The following is a 22,839-nucleotide window of genomic DNA, read 5'->3' as shown; positions in this document are numbered from 1 at the left end:
GCCCTACAGCAAAAATCTCTCAAAAAAAAAAAAAAAAAACTAAAAACTAAACTGGGACCAGCAGTTAGCATAATGGCTATGTTGCTGGACTCCCATGTAGTTGACCGTGGTTCAAGTCCTTGACCCGGTGGCTTAAATTCACGCCAGGGGCATGTGCGTGTGTGCCCAAGATCCCAAGAGAATGGAGGAGAAAGGATTGCAGTGTGACCATCCCCCCTGGCGGGTGATTTCTCACTGTCTCTCTGTCTCTCTCTTTTTGGTGAGTGCACACGCCCTATAGTTTCAAAAATCTCTCCAAAAAAAGAAAAGAAAAGAAAAAAAAACTAAAGTAGGCTATGTGGAATCTGGCTCTTAACGCACAGGGCTTAATGACTGCACTATGCATCTGACCTTCAAATCACTATTATTAACATCACTCAGTCCACAGCTTTCCAGGCTGAAGGAAACTTTGGACTTCTCTTTGCTGTCTCTAGGCATGCGGGTGTCTCAGCCTCAGATAAAGAGGCCCAAGCCCTTTGAGGCCAGGCAGACACGTGGCTTCCCATGAGACCTTCCTGAGAGCAGAGGCACCTCTCCCTCTTTCTTTCTGAGTATATTTGACTAGTGGGTGTGGGTCATTCCACCAATTTGCACCATAATCTTTACATAAGCTTCTCGTGGCCCCACCTAACTGCATGGAAAGCGAGTAAAAAGCAGTGATTCCTTAGTTGTCAGCCATGGGAATAGTCAGGAGACAGACTCCGGGAACTTTCCTGGTTCAAGTGTGGCTGGCTCTCATCTGTGCCCTCTGGGTGTGACTCCTAAGAGCCAAGACCTTGAAGTCTGGGTTAACCTTTTGTCAGCTGTCTCCAGCATCCTGACCTCAGCTGCCCCCCTCGCTCATTAAACACATATTTTTTGTTTGTTTGTTTTTGGAGAGGTTTTTGCTATAGGGCGCGTGTGCTCGCCAGGCAGAGACAGAGAGGCAGAAAGCGAGAAATCACCCCCCCAGAGGGGATGGCCACGCCGCAATCCCTTCTCCTCTATTCTCCTCTTGGGATCTTGGGCACGTGCGCACATGTGCCCGGCCTGAGTTTAAGCCACCGGGTCTGAGACTCAAACCGTGGTCAACTATATGGGGGTCCAGTGACATAGCCATTACACTAACTGCTGGTCCCCATTAAACACATGTTTAGTAATGTGCTCCACCACCCTTAGTAGGGTATCTCCCCAGCTCCTGTCTGCTTGCCTGTTCAGGGTGTGGTGGCTCCAGGGGCCTGTTTGCTCAGTTCCCTGGGCACCAGGCCCTCCTTGGAAGTGTGCCAGGAGGCTCTCCGTGAAGGCTGTATGCCATCATCTTGGGTGACCAATGTCCTGTTTCCTGAGAGCTGCAACCCTCTCATTACCAAGAACTGTCTCCCCCAGGCCCCATCCAGGACCTTGGCATTACTGAAAACTGTAGCCCCTCTCTCTCCAGAAAGTCTACCTTCTGCCTGCCCTCCCATTTGCTAGTCCAATTACCACTTGCTTGGGTGTCCTTGGACAGAGTGACTCCAAGCCCTGCATGCCTCCACTTCCACTTGGCCAGTGGCCCACTTGGCTCAGACTAATTTTCTCTCTTCGCACCTGCATATACACATTTTTTTTTCTTTTAAGATTTTTGCCATGGGGCACATGGGCTGACTGGAGAGGAACAGAAAGGGAAAGTAATAAATCACCTTCCAGTAGGGGATGGCTATGCTGCAATCTCTTCTCCATTCTCTTCTCGGGATTTTGGGCAAACACGTGCCCAGCGTGTTTTTCAAGCCACCGGGTCCAGGACTCGAATCAGGGAGTTTGCCATGTGGGTTCAGTGTCTTAACCACCACACCACCTGGTGGCCTGCATGCAAGATTCTTTATTTAACCTCTCTCCTGCCACCCTGAACCCTTCCCCACACTGGCCCTGCTGTCTTCAGTGCCACTGACAGACTAAAGGCCAGCGTGTGCTGTTGCCACCTGCTTGGGCCTCCTCTGGTACCTGATGCTGACTGGTACCTGGAAGGTGGTGGACAGTAGTTCTCTAATGAACTGTACAGGTTTCCATATTCAGCTTGCTTCCCCATTTGTGATTTCAAATCTCCCTCCTGTCCCTCGGACCTCAGGGCCCCCAACGCCTCTTTCAGATGACTTTGCCTCCTACTTTTTAGATAGAAATCCTTACGTAGAACTATCTCCGCGATCTGGGAAGCTAGTCAGGGGACCCATAAACCTCTTTCCTTCATGAGGGTGGATCTAAGACCACCCCACCTCCCACTCAGAGTAAGTCACTGCATTTCTCAGGAACACAGATCCCTGGGGAAGCGTTCCATCTCAACAGTTAAATTTGGCTAATTCTCTTCTCTTCCATCCTCTCTCCTCTTGCTCTTCAACCTATCTGACCCCTTTTCCAAATGCTGGCCAAGCTATGGTCTCCAAGGTCTCAGAGACCAGGGGTCTCAGAGCAACATTCCCTTCTGCCATCTGTGTCTGGTCTGGGGGTGGGGGAGTGGTCCTTGGGTCTCTTCCCTAGATTTTTCTCACTTGGTTCCCACGGTTTGAGTTTTACCCACTGAAGACTCTCAAACCTTGCCTCCTATGTTTCCTCCCTGCAGCCCCAAATACTTAACAGGTGGTCAAGAAATACTGAAGAAATCCATCTTCACTCTGCCACACTAGACCCAGCCTGCTCAGGCTCCTACTGATGCCAGTCCTCTGGAGTGCCTTAGCAGACTCAGCAAAGCTGTTTCCTCTTAGCAGAGCAGACTCAGCAAGGTGGACTGCCCTCCACTGAAGGTACTACTGCAACTTAGCTCAAGAACTCACAAATCTGACAAGAACATCGGACGATCTGCTAACAGATAAACATTTTTAACATTACCAAAGCTGTGTGCCCACTGTCTTCTACCCTCTATATTAGCAGTTTCCCAATGGTCTCCTATTTGTTAAACTGGGAGAGCATGAGGGCCAGAGGTGCAGGGAGAGGAGTGGACTCCCTTCTCAATCCCAGCCATTCACACAGCCCTGTCATCCTTTCAACTCTGGAACTCTTTCTACTTCTCCTCTGGGGTCCATCACTAACACAAGCAGTACCCACACACTCTAGGACACTGGAGGGAGGAGCAGGCAGGAGGCCTGCTCACCATCCCTTGAGTGCTAGAGTTACACTTGCCTCAGGACTACAAAAGTGCCTGAGCTTGGTGGCTTGTTGGTACCGTGTTCCGAGTGCCAGTGGAGTCTGCAGCAGGGTACATAATGGGGTGCACATAGTGATAGAAAGTTGGCATTTGAGACACAAGGAAAAGGAGAGAGAGAACCCAGTAGGACAACACGTTTTAGCCATTTTCCATACTGAGGACTCAAGTTCAAGGGCTATTTCAATCAACTAGGAAAAGTCAAGGCTTCACGTGGTGGCCTCACCCTATCCTTAAAAGTAGATGGGGGAGGTTGCTTGTAGGTGGGTTAAAGCGCTGGACTCTCACATGGCCAACTGTGGTTCAAGTCCCAGACCTGACAGCTTGCTTTCTCACTCCTTCCGCCTCTGGTCAAACTGAATAAAACTAAAACCAAAACCAAAAGTTCCTTTAAAAAATAGTAATACAGGGACCAGCAGTTAGCGTAATGGCTATGCCGCTGGACTCCCATGTCGTCGACCGCGGTTCAAGTCCTGGACCCGGTGGCTTAAACTCACACCAGGTGTGTGTGCATGAGTGCCCAAGATCCCAAGAGGAGAATGGAGGAGAAGGGATTGCGGCGTGGCCACCCCCTCTGGGGAGTGACTTCTTGCTATCCCTCTGTCTCTGTCTGGTGAGCGCAAGCGCCCTATAGCAAAAACCTCTCCAAAAAAAAAAAAAATAGTAATACATAAAATTAAACAATTCTTTTTTTAAAGATTTTTTATTTATTCATTTTTTTAAAAAATTTGACCAGAAAGACATAGAGAGAGAGGAAAAGTGAGAATGGAAGCCACCAGGTCCGAGACTCAAACCGTGGTCGGCCATGTGGGAGTCCAGCATCCTTATCTACCATGCACGCCACCTGCCAGACCCAAAATAAAATAATTCTTTAAAAAAAAAAAAAACAAAGGTAGATGTAGGGCCAATCCATGAGCCCATGGCATAGTGATTAAAGCGACTAGATCAAACAAGGCTGACTACACAGTCTGAGTCCTGGACCCAGCGGCTTGAGACACACACCAGCCAAATGTGTTTTTGTGCCCAAAACTTCAAAATGAGGGAGAAATGGAGAAGGGATCACAGTGCGACCAGTCCCCATGGGAGGTGCTTTCTCATATCCCACCTCACAAAAGCACACATGTCTTTCGGCAAAAAAAAAAAAAAAAAAAAAAAAAAGAGCAACTGCAGTTTGTCCTGAAACTTAACTGGTAACAGGACCCTCTGTCTATACCAGCCTGTGACGAAGACTGTTTTAGGTTCTAGGAAAGATTAATTGACTTACTCATGGCTACTCAGATGTGGCAGAGGTGGGCAAGCAGGTTGCCTGACTCCGGTGCGTCAGAACTGCTTCCACTTGAACAGCACACAGAAGAGGACTCACACCAGTTCTGGAAGTTAGTTTTGTCCAATTTGGTGTGTGTGTGTGTGTGTGAACTAGTCATCAGGAACCATTAATAATTGGGTTGTAAAAGCTCTCAAATGTAAATTTTTTTTTTTTTTTGGATAGGTTTTTCGCTACAGGGCGCGTGCGTGCGCTTGCCAGACAGAGACAGGCATAGAGACAGAAAGTGAGAAATCACCCCCCAGGGGGGATGGTCATACCGCAATCCCTTCTCCTCCATTCTCCTCTCAGGATCTTGGGCACGCACGCACATGCGCCCGGTGTGAGTTTTAAGCCACCAGGTCCTGGACGCGAACCGTGGTCGACTACGTGGGAGTCCAGCGACATAGACATTACGCTAACTGCTGGTTCCCTCAAATGTAAATTTGATTTCATTTTGAGAGCAACAGATTTGAGTTCAAGGGCTAGAAGTGTATGTAGTCTAAAAGCCCCTCACTGTGAGAAAAATCAGTGCTTACTCCTTTCTTTCAAAATGAGCAGGACAAGATGCAAGAAACAGGAACTCACAGTTAGACACTGAAAAGCTTTTGAGACTTGATTTTACAAATTCTGCTTCACATGAATACTTGGGAGAACGTTACCATCTTCTCTTCCAGATACAGTGAACACCGGCCAAATTGTTTTAATTTCCGAATTTATTAAAATGATTAACCTCAATACTGCAAGTGCATGTACAAAATATTTGTAAAAAATGTTTTTAATGAAACGTTAAAGAACTTACCTCAAATGCTGAAAAAGTCCTTTTTCATTCTTTCAGTACAAGGAATACATTGTATCTCAAAAGTATTACAACTCAGCAAAACAATTTAAACAGTAATTTGAAAAATGATTGAAAATTGAATACTTTACATATATTTCTATGACCATTTCCTAATTCTTACAATGCCAAAATCTTTACCAATCATTGCATAAGCTCAAGCTAAAAGTTTTATTGAATGCAACCTCTTCCAAACTGATCAAGTGTGTGTGGATGTCACCATTCCACACAATGAGTTCTACAGCAGATCTAGAACAGTTCTGAGGCCCCTACTTTGAAAAAACGGAAATTAGGTTTCTCTAGAAGGCATCAACAGTGGCTGCTGAGTGCTTGTGCATACCGACTCCTGAGAGGCAGTGATTCGTTACCAAACATCACTGCTCTGAGACCCATGGGAAGGTCAGCCTCAAAAGACGAGGCCATAATAAAATTAAAACAAACATAAATAAGTTATAAAATTAAGCTTAAAAATGGAGAAGAATGGGAAACGTGTTATTCTGTTACTTTTTTCTCAAGACTGAAATTTCTGAAATGGCTATTATGGGTATTTGAATAAACAGTTCTAGATTTAGTCTCTGACCTGGTGAAAACAACCCGAACTAAGGTGGAAATAAAAGAAGTGGCCCAACGCTCTCTGGCACTCTCCAGACCCAGCGTCAATTTTCCTCTTCCTTAGGGGCATGGTCTTAAACTTCTGCGCAGGGGCCCCAAGTGGACTGGATGTGGTCTGTAAAGTGCTCCGAGTGCCTTGGGACAGGTTCTTCTGAGGCTGTGGGGGCTGCCCTACGACATGAGTGAAGACCTTCAGACACAGCGCAAGGGGTGTGAATGTGGGAGAAAGTCTACCACATGCTTCCAAATTAATACCTGAGGAATTAGACTGCACCATAACAAACATAGATGAGGCTATATAGGACTACAGAAGTTAATTCCTTAGAGAACATAAGGAGAAAACCTTAATTTTAAAAACTTGCATGAATCTTTTCTATTTGGAACCTACAGGCAATATGATTTAAGTAACTTAATGTCCTCCAAACCTGGAAATGAGAAGGAATCAATTAGTAATAACAGAAAGTATTGAGGTTTTCTCCACTGGACGTTTCATTACCTGCAGATTCCTTTTAATATTTTAAGACATGGGCTACTTTTTCTACAGACACTATATGAGTTACCTAAATTGATTTTACCTAAGAACACTGTATATCTGAAAGTACATGTACACATTTCCCAGAAATATGAAGACCGACTGGTGTCAAACACCTGTTACAGGTTTATATTCCCAAATTCTTTGTCCAATGATTTGTAAAATAATCCAGAGAAATGAAGAGCATGGTATTGAACATAAAGTAGTAATCAAAATTTTGCTCATTAAGTTACTTAAAATTAATTTCTCAAAGTGCTTCAAAAAACAAATTAAATGATCCTTTTTGTTTAACTGATAATATAGTCAAAACATCTTTGATATTTTCATAATAAACTAACATAAGCCAAGAACTCCCACTGATGCAGTGCTTAAAACTATATATTTATAATTTCCTATTTTATTGGCATGAATATTTCTAAACTTAAAAACCTTCCTGGTAAGTTCTTTTAATTTCTTATGACAAAAATTTCTCACAACACACAAATATTTACAACATATACATTGTTTTCAGTTCTTTACATTGAATTTCAAAGACAAACATTTTTATAGGTTACCACAGAACAAAAGCTGTGACTCATGTTTTTATTTCATAAACTATTATAAGTTAAAGTGAATAGACTTTTTTTAATATTCCTTGTAGCATTTTACAAGTGCAACAGAAAACTTTAAGAACCAAATTAAGATAGCTGTAGTTCATTAGATAAATGTTGCTTGTTGTCATCACATTGTTCACAGCAAAGTTTTGAAAAAATAAGCACCAATCATTCTTGCAAAGAACAATTTTATCTAAAAGGATTGAAAAGTGTTAAATACAAGGTCTTTAATTTACATGACAAGCAATAAATACGCTGTATCGAAACTCATCCTGCACACTGCTACTCTCATACATGTAATGTACTGAAAAGTGAGCTGTCACGCATGTATTTTTTTTTTTTTTTAAAGAAACCAATCTGACTTCAACCAATGGTTGCTATGTTAACAAAGGCCACAAACAGTACACCTGGGCCAGCAAACAGTGTGAAACTGACAAAACTCCAAGGGGGGAACATCTAGCAAATAAATCAAAAAGCCGAAGATCATTGCTGGTGATATTAGCATATACTAGAAAACCTTAATATGCTGCTACTATGATTTGTTTTAAATTATTGTTTAGTCATATTAAAGAGCCAGCCGATGCTCTTAAAAGTTAAAAAAAAAATTGTGTAGCCACATTATTGTTTCCAACGTCCTGTATGGAAAGTTGCTATCACTGTACAGTTTTGCTTGAGCCTTTATTTTACAACAGGGCTTTTACCTCTAACTCAGAATTGCACATAAGAAGGCTATTTAAAAAGTACGATAAAAATTTGCACAAATCAGACTTAAGAATCAGTACGCTGTACATTTTCTACAATATTATGCTGATAAGTGAAGAGACAATAGAAGTGCTGCCACTAAAATGTTTCAGTTGAGGAATTGACTGGAATTTATTTCTTTAAAGTAGTTATCCCAGGTCAAATTAAGACCAAGAGCTTATGCATTAAGCCTTAAAGACTGATCGTCTCTTCTCCTTGAAGAAATGTCAATATCTATGGAGTCTTTCCCAACTATGAGCCTCAATCGCTTAGCTGGAGGAAGCGGAATAAAATCATCTTCAAAGTCATCATCATAGTCGTCATCATCCTCATCTCCCTCTGAAGAGGAGGAATCACCTGTACTTTCTTCCTCGTACTGACTGTAGTCATCCACTTCCATTCGAGACTCTAGGAGAGAAAGTGGATCACTACAGCACACTCCATTTTCATGAAGCCCCTCTGGATAGGACCCCCTACTTTCTTCATCCCGTTTCAGCTGGATTTTTAGTTTTGTAGCACTACTGCCCGATCCTGAGTTAAATCCATTATTAAGCTTTGCTACATAGAGATTATTATCATTTTCATGGTCTTTGCTTAACTTGATGCTGATTTTTGAAGAACTCATTCCATCATTCTCTTGGTCATTTGTCTTGCTGCTGCTATCATGACGCCTACGAAGAGTCAATTTGGGAATCCCAGAGTTATTTTCTAGAATTAGCTGTGCATCATACCTTGTGATTCGCCTTTTCTTTTTACTTTTTGCAGTTCTAAAGCTGTCTTTTGTTTTGAAGCTATCTGATGTAACAACTGAACAACCGACAGGTGAAGGAGCACAGTCTGTATAGTTCACAGGCACAGTGACCGTGCCACTGTGCTCACCCTGGTCAGAGCCAGGCTCCACCAAGTCTGGCACCGTGCTGTCTTGTCTAGGGGAATCATGCACTGGACTGGATTCCTCTATTTTTGCAAACTGTTTTACAAGTTTTCCTGGTCGTGACTTCTTTTTGGAGACGCTGATATCATTTTTATGATACTTTGCTTCCCCCTTCTGTGCAGTCTCATGAGCCAGCTCTTCTTCTTGCACCATGGGAGTTGGCTGCTCGCCACTGTCTGGGCAAGGTGCTATCACACTGTTTTTATAGCCATCCAATGTATTTGGTTCAAGCTTGGTGTCAGAGGCCTCCCTCAGATTCGTTCTTGTCCTCACTGACCGCCTGGTTATGTACGTGCAGGGTGAGCCCTCCTCACCCTGTGGATGAGCACCTCTCACAGGATGTTGTCTGTGTTCTCTCGCCGCATGTCTAGTCAAGCACCCGCTAGCAACTGCAGCGTGGGCTGGTCCCTCTGTCTCCTTATCCTTTTTAATGGATAAATTTTTATACAGAACTACTTTAGGCTCCTTAAGAACTAAGTTTCCCATTTCGAGTTTTCTGGAAGCATTCTTTTGCTCCAGCCGCTTGCAATGATTTCTTAATTTTATCTTTGAAAGTAAAGGCTTTGCAGGCTTTTTCAGTTTCTTTGGTACCCTGGAATTATTTATATGAGTTAGCTTAGATGAGGTAGAGTTGGAAGAAGCTGGAATTCTTGACACAGATTGCCTTGTTAGTGCTCGGCTTCTGCTGTTCTTCTTTACTCCAACTGAAGATTTTCGGTTAGAAGCTGTGAGGGTTAATGAAAAGAAAAAAAAGAGAGAGGTATGAAACAGTCTTAAGATAGTAGTGCCGAACAAAAGAATGCCAAAAAACACTATCAGTTATAAAAATACTCAGATTAGGGGCCAGCAGGTGGCATGGTGGTTAAGGGTGCTGGACTCCCACATGGTCGACCAGGGTTCAAGTGCCAGACCTGGGGGCTTGCTTTCTTTTTCTCTCTTACTCTCTTTCTCGCTGTCTCTCTCTGGTCAAATTTAAATAAATAAATAAAGTTAAATAAAATGATTCTTTAAAAAATGCTCAAATTATACAAATATGTGGAAAATGGAACCTTCCAATTCAGATTTTGCCAGCACATAAGCATTCTCTACACTGCTTTATTATATTTTTAAAAAATTTGCTGAAGGGCATATGCACTTACAAGTGAAAAAGCACCCTCCCCTCGCCATGGTGTCATGGAATGGTCATTTTCCTCTATTCTCTTCCCCGAGATTTTGGGCACATAAGCTCACACATGTGCCTGGCATTCAAGCTGCCAGGTCTGGGACTCAAACCACACAGCTGGTTTTGTGGGATCCAATATCCTTAACCACCAAACAATGGGCTGGTACTTGGTTTTTCTAATTTATGGAACATCAATGCATTTTTAAGGTAATTTTATGGCAAAAGAGCTCTTAGCACAGGTGGGACTAGACTTCACTCTAAGCTTCTCCTTTCTTTGTCATGATGATAGTACAAACTATTTCTTCCACTGCACAATTTAGTATGTTTTTTAAAGATTTATTTATTTAATTTTATTTATTCATTCATTTAATTGGATGAGAGCGAGGGGGGAGGGAGGGAGGGAGGGAGGGAAAGTGAGAAAGCAAGCCACCAGGTCGGGACTCCAATTGGGGTCAGTCATATGAGAGTGTCCAGTGCCTTAACCACCACGCCACCTGCTGGTCTCCAGTATTTTACCCCCCAGGGGAGATGACCACACTACAATCCCTTCTCCCTTCAGTCACTTCTTGGAATTTTGGGCGCACCCACACAACGCACCCAGTGTGAATTTTAGCCTCTGGGTCCAGGACTTGAACTGTGGTCGACTATGTGGGAATCCAACAATGTAACCATTACACCACCTGCTGGCCCTCTAATTTAGTATTTTCACACATAAAAGATTGGAAGGAAAATAAAGTAAAAATTATACATATATATTTTAATAAAAAAATGTTGAGAGGTTTTCGCTATAGGACTCGTGCGCTCGCCAGGAAGACAGACAGACAGTGAGAAATCACCTGCCAGGGGGGATGACCATGCTGCAATGCCTTCTCCTCCATTCTCCTCTCGGGATCTTGGGCGCACACACACACACACACACACAGGCACCCGGTATGAGTTTAAGCCACTGGGTCCAGGACTCAAATCATGGTTGACTACATGGGAGTCCAGCGACATAGCCATTACACTAACTGCTGGTCCCTTAATAATTCTCAAAACTGTCATCTCACAATTTTAAAATCTCAGTGGCCCAGCCTGATGGCAAAGTTGGTAGCAAACTGACTACCGTGCTGAAGTCACAGCCACGAGCAGATTCAGATTCCTGAGGTGGCTTGAAAACATTTGGGATGTATATATGCATGCATATATACATCCCAAATATATACATGGTCTGGGGAAAAGGGGATCATGATATGAAGAGACACGGTCGAGGGTAGTTCTCGCTCCATCTCTCTCTTATGTGTATACGTGTGCTATCATGAATAAAACAAATTGAGCTTTAAAAAAAAGGGGGGGGGGACCAGCAGTTGGCATAATGGCTATGTTGCTGGACTCCCATGTAGTCAACTGGTTCAAGTACTGGAGCTGGTGGCTTAAACTCAACACCAGGAGCATGTGCATGAGTGCCCAATATCTTGAGAGGAGAATGGAGAAGGGATTGCAGCATGGCCATCCCCCTGGGGGGTGATTTCTTACTTTCTGTCTCTGTCTAACTGGCAAGCGCATGCACACTATAGCAACAACTTCTCCAAAAACAAAAACGATGGCGTGGTGGTTAAGGCACTGGACTCCCACATGGCTAACCACAGTTCAAGTCCTGGACCTGATGGCTTGCTTTCTCACTTTCCCTTTCTCTTGTGGTCAAATAAAAAAAAATAAATAATAACAGGGACCAGCAGTTGGTGTAATGGCTGTGTCGCTGGACTCCCATGTAACTGACTGCGGTTCGAGTCCCAAACCTGGTGGCTCAAACTCACACCGGGTATGTGTGCGCGTGCGTGCCCAAGACCCCGAGAAGAGAATGGAGAAGGGACTGCAGTGTGGCCATCATCCCTGGTGGGTGATTTCTTGCTTTCTGTCTCTCTGTCTTTCTGGTGAGTGCATGTGCCCTATAGTAAAAAACCTCTCCAAAAAAAAGGAAAAATAAATAAAAATAAATAAATAAATCTTAAAAAAATCTATTACTCAGCCCAGCTGTAGCAATACAAACAAGAGACTGCTGCATGATGGCTGAAGCCATGTGGGAGGGCTGAGTCTGGTTCTAGATCCAACCTCAATAGGCTAGTTATGGTGGCATGTGCCTGTAATACTAGCTAACTGGGAGACTAGGGCAGAAGGATCACAGAGACCCTATTGAAGATACTTACCTCTCTCTCTCTGCTCCCCATCTCTCCCTCTTACATATGCAAATTAAAATAAAACAAAGCAAAAAACTCCCAAACAATGAAACAATTATTTTTGGGAAACTTTTTTTTTTAAAGAATTGTTTTTATTTAACTTTATTTATTTATTTCAATTTGACCAGAGAGAGAGAGAGAGAAAGCAAGAAAGCAAGCCACCAGGTCCAGGACCCAAACCACAGTTGGCCATGTGGCAGTCTAGTGTCCTAACCACCATACCACCTGCAGTCCCCTAAAATAATAATTCTTAAAAAAAAAAAAAAAAAAAGATAGGAAGGTTGTGGGTTAATATTCATTAACCTAAAATAAGTTTATTACGTGGCCAGAAGTGTATGTGACTCGTGCTTAAGCTGCTCCCATAACCAGACTCTGACCCTGCCACTGACTTACTGCTATCTTTATTTTTTCTGTGTTTACATTTTAGGCTATAATTTATAGGTTTCCATCAATCAGTTTCTTGAGTACTTAGGTCCTTACCTCTAGTCCTCTTCATGATCAAAACACATCTCCTTAAAAATTATTCAGTAGGGAAGTGGAGATGACCAAACCAAGTAATTAACTCTTACCAACAGGGGGAATAAAAACAATGAGTACTCAGACTGGCTCATAAATGGCTCCAAGGTACCCAAACTAGCAGAATCTATAAGCAATGAGATCCACTGATTGAACCAAGAACATACACATGTGGGCTGCTACCAAGGATGTAACTTATTTTTAGAATGGTAGGACTTGTGAAATTTGGATGCTATATGAGAATGAGTGATTTATTATGAACTGAAATAACATAGAACTACTTGCTATAAAATAGTTTTTTAAAATATAAGGATTTGGGGGTCCAGTAGGTGGTGTAGTGGTTAGGGTGCTGGACTCCCACATGACTGACTGGAGGTTTGAGTCCTGGACCTGGCGGCTTGCTTTCTCACTTTCCTCCTCTTTCTCTGACCAAATTAAATAATAATAATGATAAATAAAATTAAATAAATAATTCTTTAAAAAGTAAAATGTAAAGGAAATTCTTTCACTAGAATATTTCTTCATGGTTACAAGGCTTACCTACAAGGTAAACTGAGTAGATGTGTTAATGTAAATACACCCTAGTGTTCTATTTGGTTGTCTGGAAAGTCATGACGCATTTTTGCATAGAAAAATACATCACGACTTTCCTGATAGCCCAACAGACAAAACATCTACAGACAAAACTCCAAAAGACTGCATTTGTTTGGTTACTATTTGCTTGGCTTTCTCGAATGTGGCTATGATCCCCTTTTGTTTACCCTATACCTCTTGAAGGATTCACCTATAAGCTTAATGGTTCACTGCCTTTCATTTTTCTTCTTTTCATACAGTTCTCATGAGGTACTTATAATCATCTCTACACGGTCGAATACACCTCCTATTCTCAACAGCAATTCCCCTGCAATTTGGATCCAGCCTCCCCCTCCAATGTGATAACTTTTGTCAATAAGACAACCTTCTTGTCATGAAATCCAGTGAGAACTTCTCAACCTGTCCTTTCTGCATTTCTCTGAATGTGACTAAACCATCATTTTCTTCCTCTTGAGAAACTCTTCCCTGGCTGCCCATGACAACATTTTCTCCTTGTTTTCCATCTCTGTCCCTGGTACTCTTCCCATGCTCGTCCTTTACACTGTTGTCCCTAGGGCCTCTGCTGTCCTAGGTACCTTGAAAACTCTAGATACATTCTCAGGTCAATAGCACCCACCTCCATGGCTATTACTATTACACACTGATGGTTCCCTAACCACTTTCTCCAGGCCTGATTCTCCTAAGTTATAGTTCTAGATCATCCACCAATTGAGGCTGTCCTAAGCCTCACACATTAAGTTCCTCACAGTCAGTGTACCTAAACTGAACTCTCCATCAAGCCTCCTTAAAGTTTCTCCTGAATTCTCCATCATGGTCATTACCACCACCAACTGCCAAAGCAGAAACCAGGAGGTGATTCCTGATCCCTGTCTACTCTGCCTCATCCAATCCCCATATCCTGTAGAGTACCTCCACCCCCCCAAAAATGCCACTGGAAAATAAGTTGCCTCTTTTGTAGCAGCCCACCCAGCTCTTCTTCTCCATCCCAAATGCCAGTCTCTGCATTAACTGTTTTCTTCTCTATCCCTTACTGCCTCTCCAACAATCCATTCTCTCCCACACAGCCAAAATGATTTCCTTAGTATATCATGCCACTGTGGGCTTTATACCCTTCACTAACATAATGTCCTGAGTCTAACATTTTAAACTGTGGTCACATTCTTTCTTCTCATCTTTCACTCTTGTTATGATGAACTTCACTTATTTGAATTCTTCACTTGTCTGTACACTTGTCTAAAAGTCCTTCTGCTTTGAATATGCTTCACTTGGCCAACCTGTCATTCCCTTTAAGCCTTAGCTTAGATAATGACATTCAGGTGGAGCCTTTTGTGACTTCCTCTGTTCAGCGGGGTGTTTGCCCTTCAAAGCACATGGCTCTCCTTTTGTGGCACTCACTTAAGTCCACTATAAGACTCTCATTTTAGGATGATTTTCAATCTGGGTTTTCCCCTTCCCATTCCTCTTTTCAAAAGATTCATTGTTTGGGTCAGCCGGTGGAGGAGTGGTTCAGATGACTAGGTCCCACATGGCCAAATGCACAGTAAAGAGTTCCAGACTTTGTGGCTTAAAAAATAAGCACAGTTAAGAGTTCCAGATTTGGTGGCTTAAAAAACAGCATGGTTATCACCGCTGGGATGATTTCTCATTCTCCCTCTTTCTCTTTCCTGTCTGTGAACATGCCCTATAGCAAAATGATAAACAAAACATGGTTGGCAGCAGTGAATCACTGACAATGTACTACATTTAATGCCACATTATTTCGATAGAAATGTCACTCATGATTGTGTATTTACCAATGTATTCTCTTCAAAAGATCAGTCCCAAAGGTATGCTCACCTAGTCGAATGTCAAAAAAGTCACAGGTAAGCCAGGCAAGTGACTAAGACAAGAGCCCAGTAGAATGCCAAGAGTCCTTCACTATCCAAAGATGTTACAAATGTGTGCAGAGGTTAAGAATTTTGGTGTAAGACTGGAGGAAGACAATAGGCACAATGACAAACTAAAAGTCAGTCATTTAAAAAAGCATATTGAGGGCCAGCAGGTGGCATGGTTGGTTAAGGGCACTGGACTCCCACATGGCCAACTATGGTTCAAATCCTAGACCTTACAGCTTGCTTTCTCTCGCTCTGTCCCTTTCTCTTTTTGGAGAGGTTTTTTGCTATAGGGCGTGTGTGCTCATCAGACAGACAGAGAGAGACAGAGAGATAGAAAGCCAGAAATCACCCTCCAGGGGGGATGGCCATGCCACAATCCCTTCTTCTCCATTCTCCTCTTGGGATCTTGGGCACGCATGCACATGAGTTTAAGCCACTTGAACCAAGGTCGACTACATGGGAGTTAAGTGACATAGCCATTAAACTAACTGCTGGTTCTGTCCCTTTCTTTTCAAATTAAAATAAATAAATAAATAAACAAACAAAGTTTAATAAAATAATTCTTAAAAAAATAGTATACTGAGGCACTAAGGATTCTCTGGCATAAGTGGAGACAAGACATACCTATGGCTACTCTTGCTGCAGCACTATTTTATCTGGTGTGATTTTCTTCCCTCGTAGTTGGGACAAATATCAAAGGCTTAATAAGCCTAGAGAGAAATTTTAAGTAAAAGTACACATTCTTCTTTTTTCAAAAAATTTTTTACATTTAATCATTATATATCTTAACAGCTTACAATATGGTTTTTCAAAGCATACATGCATAGAGTACACATTCTTCTTAGCAATCACTATATATAGTATGTGCTATGCAAAATGGTCAAATGAGTTATGATCTCAATCCTAATGAACACTATTGGAAAAAAGTACCATTACACCTCTGTAAAAACCAAGTTCTCTCGGACTAGTATGCCTAAGAAAATCCACCTGGAAAGTAGCAGAGCTGGGATCTGAACTTAGGTCTATAGTTCAAGATTTAGCTACAGGGATCAGCAGTTAGCATAATGGCTATGTTGCTAAACTTCCATGTAGCCAATTGCAGTTCGAGTCCCAGACCCAGTGGCTTAAACTCACGCTGGGCGTGTGTGCGTGCGTGTCCAAGATCCTGAGAGGAGAATGGAGGAGACGGGATTGTGGCGTGGCCGTCCCCCCTGGGGGGTGATTTCTGGCTTTCTATCTCTCTGTCTCTTTCTGTCTTTCTGGCAAGTGCATACGCCCTGTAGCAAAAACATCTCAAAAAAAAAAAAAAATAGATTTGGCTAATAAACCCAGGTTTTTGATCATTCTTATTACACTGCCTATAAGGCAAATTACTATGGCATCAGTCTTGACTCCTTAAAGATGGCTATCATGGTCATTTCAGAATAGTAAGACAGTGTGGAATCAGACGTAGGGCCAGAAATGAGAGCCACAGAACAATGACAAGGCCTTCCGAGCAGTCAGGCCACAAGGAAATACACATGATCAATGTGATCCAAGATAATTCAAGGGCCAAAATCAGTTTATCATTTTTAAAACTTGAGAATCCAAAAAACCCCTAACAGGACTTTAAAAACTTTAGTCTCAAGAAGTTTACTAACACAAGCAGTTTTCATCTGCTGTGACCAACACAGACTGGCAATGGTTATCTGGAACAGTGAGCTGGAATATTAGAAAGGACCCTTGGGACTAGCAGTTGGCATAATGGCTATGTCTCTGGACTCCCATGTAGATGACCATGATTCGAGTACCGTACCTGGTGGCTTAAACTCACAGTGGGTACATGTGCATGCATGCCCAAGATCCTGAGAGGAGAATGGAGGAGAAGGGATTAAGGCGTGGCCATCCCCCCAGAAGATGATTTGTCACTTTCTGTCTCAGTCTTTCTGGGGAGTGCACTCGCCCTATAGCAAAAACCTCTCCAAAAACAAAAACAAAAACAAAGGACCCAGAAGCAGCCCCTAATTAGATCAATCAGTGCCGCAAGGGATGGGTGGGAGTGAGTAGTAGTAACCCAGCCTGTGTCTAGGAGAGGTTTTACTTAGTTAAGATAAACTTCTTCACTGACAGCTCCTTGGTCTTGTCTCAAATCGTGGCATTTGGAGCAAGCATGTCCACATCTTCATGCACTGCTCTTGAGAAACCCTGGTCTCATGCTGGCTCCCACAACCCAGTACTAACTACAGGGGCAGTATAGCCAGCGAGGCACAGAGACCTGAAAACTAGAATCCTTCAATAACGGCATTATCATTCAAATTTGTGGAATGAATTTGTGAACATGGATTTCTTGTCTCTGTTCCTAGAAGCTAAAGTGAATAGTCAATGTGTACCTCTTGAGAAGCCTTCCAAAAAAAGAAAGCTTGCATATTGAAGAAATAATTATCCTCTGACCAGACAGAAATATTTATTCAAGCTGTTCAAATGAAAGCAGTTCTTCTATTAGCTTTTTATAAAGTTATTTTAATTATTTTATGTAACTTTCTTTCTTTGTCTTTCTCTTTTTCTTTCTTTTAATTTGACCAGAGAAGGACAGAGCAAGAGTGAGAGCAAAGGAAAGTGAGAAAGTAAGCCTCCAGGTCTGAGACTCGAACCGTTGTTGGCCATGTGGGAGTCCAGTGCCTTTTACTGCAATGCCACCTGCTGGACCCTCCTCTATTAGCTTCTAAGTTCTAAATTAATTTCAGGGAAAACAGGAGCAGTCATGCAAAGAGAAAGCAGTCTACACCTATACACTTGTGTGCCCACTTCCCTGAGAGAAGCGCTCTGGCAGCTCTGGCTTTGCTAACAGCTGTGTTTTCAAAAAGCCTTTCTTTCAAACAGTTAGAAGGGTCTGGTTGAGACACAAACATCAAGAGATACAGCCTGAAAAATACATGACCCATACATGACCATGATTCTAGCATATGTACACTGGTTTCACAGATGACTGAAGCCTCCTCCTCCAGAGCAGTGAGCCACATCTATCCACATATGCCTGAGGCCTCAAAGTCAGTTACAGCAACCCTTGGATTACTCTAAATGATCATACCACAGAAAGGTAATTTGAATAAAGCAAGGACCTCAATGTAAGCAGTCACTGGAAAGTGCTGTACTTCTGTAATGCTGAGAAATGTACAAAGAAATCATTTGCTCCCTCTATACTTGAGCAGAGGGCATTTCCAGTCTTCGCTGAATAGTTATTTGTGTACTTGTCTTATCCTGGGGCTAAGGCATAACTCTGTGAAGGAGAGGTCTGAGTCTTACACAGTTTTATCTCTTTAAGAACTAGCACACTTTTAGTAAGTATTTGGTTTATTAATAAATATTTTCAAAAGGGTCATGTTAGTACACTCAACACCTTCCAAAAATTATTTGTATTTAATCTTTTAAACGATGTGGTGTACTGAGTTCAGTATCTATACACACTAGTAATAAAATTAATGCACAAAAATACAAAAAACCCCACATTATGTCACAGAGCCATTCGATCTGGGCAAAGCTGCTATCTCCACATATAAACAACAGCATCCTAGTGTTTTTATTTTTTAAAGAGTTATTTTATTTAACTTTATTTATTTAAATTTGACCAGAGAGGGACAGAGAAAGAAAGAGAGAGGGCAAGTGAGAAAGCAAGGTCCCGCCAGGCCTGGGACTCAAACCATGGTGGCCATATGGGAGTTCAGAGCCTTTAACCACCATGCCACCTCCTGGCTCCTATCCTAGTATTTTTTTAAAAAGTAATTATTTAATTTTATTTATTCATTCATTCACTTTAAATTTGACCAGAGAGAGACAGAGAGAGAGAAAGTGAGAAAGCAAGTCACCACCAAGTCCAGGACTCAAACCATGTTCAGCCTGTGGGAGTATCCAGTACCTTCACCACCATGCCACCTGCTGGGCCCCTATCCTAGTATTTTTAAATGTATGCTTGTATAAAATGGGCTTCACAAGTCTCCAGTTTCACCAAGGAACCAGGCTCAGAAAACAAATGTTCATTATGCTGCATTTATTATTAGAATCAAATGTCAACAGTGAATGATTGATTTTTTTTTTTTTGGTTCACTTTGGACATTCAGAAAATTGGAATAGGACTACAGTATTGCTCATACACAACAGAGGTTACACTTGGCCTCCGACTCCCAGCAGCAAGTATACTCAGGAATTCACAGCAGTGTCATTCACATCATGAGAGACCCCTCCCCTTTTCTTCAGGAGTTTCTGTGAAGGGAGCACCCAGTATTGGGAGAAGGTAGGGAGAAGAGCTTACAAACATCAATATCTCAGAGAGCTCCTAAGTGCTAAGGAGTCTCACCAGACATTTATAGGCCAACACAGGCATCACTTTGGGGATTGCCAAGCCAAAATTTATAACTTTTGTCTGTCAGAAACAAGTCAGACCGAAGAGTCTACCGTATTAGTTGCAACTAGAGAAAACTAGTGTTACCCAGATGAAAAACAGTAGCAATTAGAATGGTTCCAGAACTTCAAAACTCCACAAATAGGATGTGTTTTCCTTTGCTCATTTAAGTTTTCTTCTCTTTTGTTTATTCTTCATTCTCCTTTTCCAGTTTTCATTAAATCTTGCCCCCACTCATAACTGGCATCTCAAAGCTTATTCCTGTCTCCTTCTCAGCTCTCTTGCTACTCCCTATAATAGCTAATACAAAATGCCACAATTCAGCAACACTCAAAATGGTCCTCTATCACTATTCTGAGTCTGGTAACTGGAGGTTTGGGGAACTGGGTCAATTCATTTTGAAAAAGGTAAAAAGGTAGAAGACTTAAGACAGAAGCTATGAACTCCCTAAGTTCACTACCTTTTCCTAACAGAATGGCTAGACAATAAAACATTTATGAGCCTATATAATTATACCCAGTCCTTTGTCTTCTTGTTGGGTCTAACAACATTAATATAGTGTTACTAACACCTTGAACATATTTTCCTTAAATGTATGATGATTCTGAAACATATGATAAAGAACTGAGTATCTAGTTATCAAGCATTTGAGGAAAAGTCTGGAGGGTGGTATTACATTTGTAGGTAGGATACAGAGTGTGTCTTTACACTAGAACCTAGCAGTAGTGCTGAAGCTCATGAGTACCAGTTTCTCTTAATATTTAAACGTTCATAATCATTTAAGCACGTTTTAGAAAGCAAACGGTGTAATATTTCTTTAACAATGATATGCTTATTAAATCTCCCTTACTTACTTGCATTGTTTTTTTCCTGAGTGGTATCTGCATCAGTGTTAGAGCTGACAGATTGACTGTCTGAATTTTTGCTGCTGTCACCTAACTTTTTAAGCCTATTTAAGCGTTTATCTGTTTCTCTGAGTCCATATTTGCTATTGATAACAGGAGCAGGCGCAGGCAGTCCCACTCTGGATTTAAAAGCACCAGTTCCCCGTCTGAAAGAGAAAACAGCACAGGTTAAACAAATAGAACACGCTCACTTACAATAAGCTTGGCTGCTGAGGGTACTTAGTCAAAGAGATGTGATGAACTGATGAAACCACAATCACACTGGAGACCTACTAAGACTAGGACTCTCAAAAGAAATTAAACATGTATATAATAAAATTAACTTTAAAAACTGTACTTAAGGGGAACCAGCAGTTAGCCTAATGGCTATGTCGCTGGAGTCCCACGTAGTCGACCGCGGTTCACGTCTTGGACCCGGTGGCTTAAATCTCACGCCGGGCGCGTGTGCGTGCGTGCCCAAGATCCCGAGAGGAGAATGGAGGAGAAGGGATTGCGGCGTGACCATCCCCCCTGGGGGGTGATTTCTCGCTTTCTGTCTCTATGTCTCCGCACGCGCCCTATAGTGAAAACCTCTCAAAAAACAAACAAACAAACAAACAAACAAACAAAAAAACTGTACTTAAGAAAATGAGCTGTTATGACAATTGTCAATTGTTAATTACCTATAAGAAAATATTAGACCTGGTAAAATTCCATGTGTAGACAAAAATAAATAACTGATTTTTTTTTTTTCAATTTCCAGAAAGAGCATGTACTGGGCAGAGACAGAGAGAGAAGGAGAAAGCACCCTCTAATGGGGTGAAGCAACGCTATAATCCCATCTCCTCCACTTCTCCACCCTGTTGGAATTTAGGGCATGCCTGTTCACATTCCTAGTGTATTTCTCAAGCTGCTGGGGCTGGGATTTGAACCTTAGTAAGTCATGTGGGATTTGTTCCCTTAACCATTAGGCCATGAGGCTGCCACCCCCTTATTTTTAGGCAAGTTATACATGCTGATCCATGTTGTGACTAGTGAAATAAGCCTACAACGTATATTCATGAAGGAAAAGTTAACGGTATTTCCCAGTTGCCCTCCATTCTCAGAACCCTAGGTACCAGTGCTAATCATCTGTCAACAGTGTCTTCTTCTATTGTGGTCTACGTACTAATTTATATTGCTGTTTCTTTTTTAGGCAAACAAAACCAGAGTATGATAATACTGAACACTTTACTCAGTAACCAGTCTTTTTTTTTTTTTTTTTTTATCACATTAGACAAGTAAATCTGAACTGAACAGTTTCAAAAGTTGTGTATTTCCACAGAATTAACATTTGATAACATAATCATTCTTCACTGGTGATTACTGAATCTTTGGGGGTTTTTGGTTTGTTTGTTTTCCTGCCATTGTGAACACTCCTATTTTATTGCTCCCAAAACCAAATCTTTACTAATAATGCTCATATTTCTATAGGGCAGATTCCCACATGGGACTGCTAGGTAGATAGCTATGCTTCTTCTCTTTTTAAAAACAACTCACACATTTATTTATTTAAAATTAATGGGGTGTGGTCAGGTGACAATCCTTTTTCCTTCATTTTTCCATTCCAGAAGAATTTCAGACATGTGCCCACACGCATTTGGCATTTTTTTTTTTTAAGAGATATTTTTTGCTATAGGGCACATGAGCTTGCCAGAGAGAAAGAGAGAGACAGAAAGTGAGAAATCACCCCTCCAGGGAGATGGCCATGCCGCAATCCCTTCTCCTCCAGTCTCCTCTTGGTATTTTGGGCATGCATGCATGCGTGCCCAGTGTGAGTTTTAAGCTACTGAGTCCAGGACTTAAACCATGGTCAACTACATGGGAGTCTAAGTGACATAACCAATATACCACCTGTTAGTCTCTCTGGCATGTTTTTAAGGCACCAGGGCCAGGGTTCAAACAATGGTTGGTCACGTGGGATCTGACTTTCCATGTACAGCATTTAACTGCTGCACTACAAGGTCAGCCTGGTAAACTTATTCTTTTTTTTTTTTTTGAGAGGCATTTGCTATAGGGCACGTGCGCTCACCAGAAAGAGAGAGAGAGACAGACAGACAGACAGAAAGTGAGAAATCACCCCCCAGGGGGGATGGCCACACCACAATCCCTTCTCCTCCATCCTCCTCTTGGGATCTTGGGTATGCATGCACACGCTCCCGGTGTGAATTTAAGCCATTGGGTCCGTCCCTCAAAATGCAGTCGACCACATGGGAGTCCAACGACATAGCCATTACACTAACTGCTGGTCCCAGTATACTTATTCTTAATAAATACTGCCAGATTATTTTCCCAGAGTTACGGCAATTTATGGTCTCACTAGTACTGTATGAGTGTCTGTTTCTCTACATTCTTACCAGCAAGTATACTGCACTCAAGTGCTAATTTTTTTTTTTTTTTTAAGAATTATTTATTAGAGGCGACAGGTGGCATGCT

General features: G+C 42.0%; 1 protein-coding gene across 6 annotated transcripts in view; it reads right to left on the bottom strand.

Moving 5' to 3' along the window:
* Nucleotides 1-5,253: 5,253 nt before the first annotated feature.
* Nucleotides 5,254-22,839, bottom strand: part of KMT5B (lysine methyltransferase 5B) — a 62,025-nt gene continuing 44,439 nt past the window's right edge. For all 6 annotated transcript variants that reach the window (XM_014585317.2, XM_014585319.2, XM_014585320.2 and 3 more), the window contains 2 exons: nt 20,335-20,531; nt 5,254-9,468 (listed from right to left, as the gene is read on the bottom strand). In XM_014585317.2, the coding sequence (XP_014440803.1) occupies nt 7,988-9,468; nt 20,335-20,531 (1,678 nt within the window). In that variant the 3' untranslated portion in view covers nt 5,254-7,987. The remainder of the gene's footprint in view (nt 9,469-20,334; nt 20,532-22,839) is intronic.

Source organism: Tupaia chinensis, unplaced genomic scaffold (genome assembly GCF_000334495.1).
Source record: "Tupaia chinensis unplaced genomic scaffold, TupChi_1.0 Scaffold149501_1, whole genome shotgun sequence".
Lineage (NCBI taxonomy): Eukaryota > Metazoa > Chordata > Mammalia > Scandentia > Tupaiidae > Tupaia > Tupaia belangeri.
Note: the sequence above shows the minus strand (reverse complement) of the source record. Positions and strands in the feature narration are given on the sequence as shown.